Here is a 7,019-nt window from a genome sequence, read left to right on the forward strand (position 1 = left end):
ATGATCCAGCTCAGCAGCCATGCTGTCCAGCTGCGATGGTCTACAGGATCGTGCAGGGGATGAGGGGCTGCTCCTCACGCCGCTGCTGCAGCAGCAGGGGTCACACTAGGAAAGGAAGAGAGGCCACGGTCAGTCGCTGAGCCCGGCAGGGAAGGAACAAGTGCCCACATCCCTTGCCAAGTGCCCAATTCCCTCCCTCCCAGCTGCCCAGGGTGAGGTGTCCCCTTACCGGCTCCCTTTGCTGCTGGGGCCTTCTGGGTGCCCCGGCTGCCTGAGCCAGGCAGGTCGGGGAAGAAGCTCCGGTGGCTCTGGGGACGAGCACTGAGAGCGGCTGTCAGCAGCTCCCAGAACACGTGACCAGCACCAAGGCAAGACTTGTCGCTCGCTCCAAACCTCACAGACACGCTCGGCTGGAGTTCAGGCACAAGCCAGACTGAGAGAGAGACTCTGTGGCCCGGCTACAAGCAGTGAGGGCCAGGACGTCACAATCCACCTTAGTGACGTGCTGCGTGTGTCACTGCCAGTGACATCACAATGGGCCATCATCATCTGCTGCACTCCAACCACAGCAATGGCGCTCATCTTTTCCACAGTGTCTCTTTCCACTTTATTATCCAACATCCATATTGAAACTTGCCTGCTTTCTGGCCAGTGGATTGTTACTGGAAATGTACTGAATGCGCATCTTAGAATATAAAAAGGCTTGCTTAGAAGAATGAGAGTGAGAGATACATTATGAGAGAGATACATTATGATCATGTTCATCACAGAAGTAAATAAATCCAGAAACTGGAGCATAGGAAGATCCACACAAATATGCACGGTAACTTGTTTATGGTGAGGGTGACAGAGCACTGGAACAGGCTGCCCAGGGGGTTGTGGAGTCTCCTTCTCTGGAGATATTCAAGGACCGCCTAGACACTTAGCTGTGCAAGGAAGAGGGCAAAATAAGGGCTACTGGGGTTGAACGGGTCATTCAAGGGATTGTACCAGACTCCGTGGGCAATGATGGCAGACTGCAAAGGGAGGGAGTAGGGCAGGGGGATGCTGGGGATGCTGCTGTTCTAGCAGATCCTGGATCGCTTATGAAGGTGGTGAGACGGACAGCCCTGCTGAAGAGCCTTTCTACTAATGCACTCAGCCTGAGTGACAAGCAGGAGGAACTGGAAACTGTGATGCACTCGGAAAGTTATGACATTGTTGCTATCACAGAAACGTGGTGGGATGACTCCCACAATTGGGATACTGCCATCGACAGCTATAGACTCTTTAGGAGAGATAGGCAAGGTAGGAAGGGGGGGGGAGTTGTTCTCTATGTCAGAGATTGGATAAACTGTGAGGAGCTCCCTATGAGAAACAGTCAGGAACAGGTTGAGAGCTTGTGGGTTAGGATTAGAGATGGACTAATAAAGGCCAGCTGGTACTAGGTGTATACTACAGGCTACCTGATCAAGGGGAGGCTGTTGACGAGGCTTCCTTGCTCCAGATGTGTGAGGCGTCTGGCTCACAGGCTCCTGTCCTGGTGGGGGACTTCAACCATCTGGGCATCTGTTGGAAAAACCACACGGTGAGCTGCAAGAGCTCCAGAAGGCTCTTGGAATCCATTGATGATAGCTTTCTGGTTCAGGTATTGGACAGACCGACCAGAGGTGAAGTGTTGCTGGACCTGCTGCTCACCAACGCTGAGGAGATCATCAAAGGCATCAAGGTTGGAGGCTGCCTGGGCTCCAGCGACCATGCCCTGGTTGAGTTTGTGATCTCAAGCGATGTGGGCCTGGCAAAGAGCAGGACCAGGACGCTGAACTTTAGAAGAGCAGACTTCAAGCTACTCAATGGATTGCTGGCCAAGATCCCCTGGCTCCCTGCCCTCAAAGACAAGGACGTTGAGGAGAGCTGGCTGCTCTTCAAGGATGCCCTCCTGGAAGCACAAGAGGTGTCCATTCCCCTGAATAAGAAAGTGGGCAGGCAAGGTAGGAAACCGGCATGGCTCAGCGAGGACCTGCTGAGAGAACTGAGGGCGAAGAAAGGGGTGTACAAGCTCTGGAAACAAGGCTGTGTCACCTGGGAAGAATACAGGGGTGCCATCCAGACTTGCAGACAAGGGATCAGGGAAGCCAAGGCGCAGGCAGAACTGAACATGGCGAGGGACATGAAAAACAATAAGAAAACCTTCTACAGGTACATTGGCCAGAAGAGACAGGCCAAAACGGGCGTACCTGCTTTGGTAAATTTAAAAGGAGAACTGGCTTCAACAGATGAAGAGAAAGCTGAGGTGCTGAATGAGTTCTTCACCTCAGTCTTCACTGGTGGCCAGGATTCTAGTCTTTTTCACGACCCTAAGCCCTGCATCCCCAAACCTCTATGTGGGGACCAAGGAGGTAAATCCCTCCCCACTGTAAGGGTAGAGCAAGTCTGAGAGTGCCTCCTTAGAATGAATGAGTACAAGTCTATGGGGCCAGATGGCGTGCATCCCAGGGTCCTGAAGGAGCTGGCTGAGGTGGTTGCCGAGCCGCTCTCCACCATATTTGAGAAGTCGTGGCTGTCAGGTGAGGTCCCGGACGATTGGTGGAAGGGTCACGTCACTCCCATATACAAGAAGGGGAGCAGGGAGGACCCGGGGAAATACAGGCTGGTGAATCTCACCTCCGTGCCTGGGAAGATTATGGAACAGATCCCCCTGGACGACATGCTCGATCACATAAAGAATGAGCATGTGATCCGAGACAGCCAGCACAGCTTCACCAGGGGAAGGTCATGCTTAACTAATCTTGTGGCCTTCTATGATGGAGTGACGGCATTAGTGGACGAAGGGAAGGCGGCCGATGTCATTTACCTGGACCTGAGCAAGGCCTTTGACATGGTCCCCCACCACATCTTCATCTCCAAATTGGAGGGAAGTGGGTTTGATGGGTGGACAACTAGATGGATAAGCAATTGGTTGAATGGCCGCAGACAGAGGGTGGTGGTCAATGGCTCTATGTCCAAGTGGAGGCCGGTAACGAGCGGTCTCCCTCAAGGGTCTGTTTTGGGACCGGTGCTCTTTTACATCTTTATTAATGACATTGATGAGGGAATGGAGTGCACCCTCAGCAAGTTTGCTGACCACAGCAAGCTGAGTGGTGCGGTAATACGGTGGAAGGAAGGGATGCCATTCAGAGGAACCTCAACAGTCTGGAAAGCTGGGCTCGGGTGAACCTAATGAGGTTCAACACAGCAAAGTGCAAGGTTTTGCACTTGGGCCGGAAGAACCCTAGTCACCTGTACAGGCTGAGAGGAGTGGTCCTTGAGTGCAGCTCGGCAGAGAAGGAGCAGGGGGTCCTGATGGACGAAAGACTCAACATGAGCCAGCAGTGCGCTCTAGCAGCTCGGATAGCAAATGGGATCCTGGACTCCATCAGGAGAGGGGTTGTCGGCAGGGATAGGGAGGTGATTGTCCCTCTCTACTCTGCTCCTGTGAGGCCCCATCTGGAGTACTGTGTCCAGGTGTGGAGCCCTGAGTACAAGAAAGACATAGAGATTTTGGAAAGGGTCCAGAGGAGGGCCACGAAGATGATCAGGGAGCTGGAGCATCTCCCCTATGAGGACAGGCTGAGGGAGTTGGGCGTGTTCAGCCTAGAGAAGAGAAGGTTGCGGGGTGACCTCATTGCAGCCTTTCAATACCTGAAGGGCTGACAATAGCAGGACTAGGGGAATTGGTTTTAAGTTAAAAGAGGGAAGATTTAGGTTGGATGTTAGGGGGAAATTCTTCACTGGGAGAGTGGTTAGGCCCTGGAAAAGGCTACCCAGGGAGCTTGTGGATGCCCTGTCCTTGGAGGTGTTCAAGACCAGGTTGGACGGGGCCCTGGGCAACCTGATCTAGTAAATGTGTTTTTGGTGGCCCTGCCAGGCAGAGTGTTGGAACTACATGATCCGTGATGTCCCTTCTAACCAGGGTCATTCTGTGTGATTCTGTGTGTGATTCTCTGTAAGCAGAGCACATTGTAAAGATGCGGTTGCGCTTGACTGGTGGAGATGACCCACCTCATGCCCTGCATAGAAGTAAAGCTGTGCCTCCCGTCTCCACATTTCCCTTTGCAGTGTGCTGTGGGAGGTCCCAAGGGAGAGGTAGCAGCAGCATGGGAGGCCTCCAGGCCCAGCAGAGGTCAGACCTGCCCTGTGCACGGCGCAGACGGATGCACTGGTGGCAACATGAATAATTTTTATGGAATTTTATTGGGGAATCAATTCTTAGGAAGGGTGGATAAGGGTAGGACAAGGGGAAATGGTTTCAGGTTAAGGGAGGGAAGATTTAGGATGGATGTCAGGGGGAAGTTCTGTACTATGAGAGTGGTGAGGTGGGGGAACAGGTTGCCCAGTGAGGCTGTGGATGCCTCACCCTGTAGGTGTTCAAGGCCAGGTGGATGGGGCCCTGGGCAGCCTGGTCTAATAAATATGGAGGTTGGTGGCCCTGCCTGTGGCAGGGAGGGATGAAGATTGTTGATGTTTGGGGCCCCTTCCAACATGGGCAATTCTGCAGCTCTGGTCTGACGCAGTCCGAGCCCCTGAGGCCTGGTTGTGGCCCAGCAGCAGGCACGGCCGTGTTCTGGCCAGCTGCTGGGGCGGTGTCCTATTGCCGCCTGCGGGGTGGCCTCTTGGCAGGAGGTGCAGAGTCCTCAGCGGTGTGAGTCCTCCTCCTCTTCGGAGCTCGACGAGGCGCCCTGCGTGAGCGCTCCCTGCCCGTGCTGGCACTGGAGGGACCTGGCACTGCCTCCCCCGGCTCCTCTTGGGCGGCTTCTTGGGCCACGTCCACCGGAGCCGGGTTGGATGGAGGCTGGCTGGGTCCCTCACAAATGGCACAGGTTGAAGGGCCAGGAAGCTCCTCCTCCACATTGCCTTCCCAGGTGCTGCTGGAGGGCTGTGGCTCAGGAAGGTGTGCTGGGGAGGCATCTGCTCTGTGGGCTGCTGCAGGGCTGCTCTCCTGCCCTGTGGATGCACGGGAGGCATCCTGGGCAGGCTGATGTTGCTGCTCCCTGCCGCACAGCTGCGCAGCTCGGACAGCGAGCCATCGTGTAAATCTGGCAGCCTGGCTTTGCAGGGAGCTGATCAGCCGCGCAGTCATCGCTGCCTCATCCAGGCCAAAGAAGGACAGGCCTGAGCTGAGAAGGCGCTGTACTGCAGATGCTGCCCCGTGGTCAGCCCCAAAGAGCTGCCTCAGCTCCTGCCGCAGCCAGGGTAGCACGGGCTGGAACACAGATGGGGGCTGGAGGAATGGGGCCGCCCTACTGCGCATCTGGCATCGTTGGCGTCTTCTGGCCCTCCTACGCTGTCTGAGGACCAATTCTTCATAGCTGATGTCTGCCTCCACAAAGTGCAGAATGAACATCACCCTGCCTCTGCACAGGGGGCACTTGCGCCTTCTCCGGACACACCGCCGGATGCAGCGAAAGCAAAACCAGTGTTTGCACGGCATGACAAAGCTGGCATCAGTCACGCTGTCCAGGCAAATGGGGCAGCGATGATCCAGCTCAGCAGCCATGCTGTCCAGCTGCGATGGTCTACAGGATAGTGCAGGGGATGAGGGGCTGCTCCTCACGCCACTGCTGCAGCAGCAGGGGTCACGCTAGGAAAGGAAGAGAGGCCACAGTCACTCGCTGAGCCCGGCAGGGAAGGAACAAGTGCCCACGTCCCTTGCCAAGTGCCCAATTCCCTCCCTTCCAGCTGCCCAGGGTGAGGTGTCCCCTTACCGGCTCCCTTTGCTGCTGGGGTCTTCTGAGTGCCCCGGCTGCCTGAGCCAGGCAGGTCGGGGAAGAAGCTCCGGTGGCTCTGGGGACGAGCACTGAGAGCGGCTGTCAGCAGCTCCCAGAACACGAGACCAGCACCAAGGCAAGACTTGCCGCTCGCTCCAAACCTCACAGACACGCTCGGCTGGAGTTCAGGCACAAGCCAGACTGAGAGAGAGACTCTGTGGCCCGGCTACAAGCAGTGAGGGCCAGGACGTCACAATCCACCTTAGTGACGTGCTGCGTGTGTCACTGCCAGTGACATCACAATGGGCCATCATCATCTGCTGCACTCCAACCACAGCAATGGCGCTCATCTTTTCCACAGTGTCTCTTTCCACTTTATTATCCATCATCCATATTGAAACTTGCCTGCTTTCTGGCCAGTGGATTGTTACTGGAAATGTACTGAATGCGCATCTTAGAATATAAAAAGGCTTGCTTAGAAGAATGAGAGTGAGAGATACATTATGAGAGAGATACATTATGATCATGTTCATCACAGAAGTAAATAAATCCAGAAACTGGAGCATAGGAAGATCCACACAAATATGCACAGGAACTTGTTTATGGTGAGGGTGACAGAGCACTGGAACAGGCTGCCCGGGTGGTTGTGGAGTCTCCTTCTCTGGAGATATTCAAGGACCGCCTGGACACTTAGCTGTGCAAGGAAGAGGGCAAAATAAGGGCTACTGGGGTTGAACGGGTCATTCAAGGGATTGTACCAGACTCCGTGGGCAATGATGGCAGACTGCAAAGGGAGGGAGTAGGGCAGGGGGATGCTGGGGATGCTGCTGTTCTAGCAGATCCTGGATCGCTTATGAAGGTGGTGAGACGGACAGCCCTGCTGAAGAGCCTTTCTACTAATGCACTCAGCCTGAGTGACAGGCAGGAGGAACTGGAAACTGTGATGCACTCGGAAAGTTATGACATTGTTGCTATCACAGAAACGTGGTGGGATGACTCCCACAATTGGGATACTGCCATCGACTGCTATAGACTCTTTAGGAGAGATAGGCAAGGTAGGAAGGGGGGGGGGAGTTGTTCTCTATGTCAGAGATTGGATAAACTGTGAGGAGCTCCCTATGAGAAACAGTCAGGAACAGGTTGAGAGCTTGTGGGTTAGGATTAGAGATGGACTAATAAAGGCCAGCTGGTACTAGGTGTATACTACAGGCTACCTGATCAAGGGGAGGCTGTTGACGAGGCTTCCTTGCTCCAGATGTGTGAGGCGTCTGGCTCACAGGCTCCTGTCCTGGT

At 54.7% G+C, this 7,019-nt stretch overlaps 1 protein-coding gene across 1 annotated transcript; it reads right to left on the minus strand.

The window, feature by feature from the left end:
- Positions 1-4,193: 4,193 nt before the first annotated feature.
- On the minus strand, positions 4,194-6,110 carry LOC146753844 (uncharacterized). Its single transcript, XM_085528717.1, has 2 exons — positions 5,724-6,110; positions 4,194-5,599 (listed from the first exon to the last, which is right to left on the minus strand). Exon 2 carries the CDS (start codon positions 5,513-5,515, stop codon positions 4,607-4,609), a length of 909 nt encoding a protein of 302 aa, XP_085384843.1. The 5' UTR covers positions 5,516-5,599; positions 5,724-6,110; the 3' UTR covers positions 4,194-4,606.
- Positions 6,111-7,019: the final 909 nt, after the last annotated feature.

Source organism: Coturnix japonica, chromosome Z (genome assembly GCF_054131305.1).
Source record: "Coturnix japonica strain WE chromosome Z, WE-NBRP24, whole genome shotgun sequence".
In the NCBI taxonomy this organism is placed as follows: domain Eukaryota; kingdom Metazoa; phylum Chordata; class Aves; order Galliformes; family Phasianidae; genus Coturnix; species Coturnix japonica.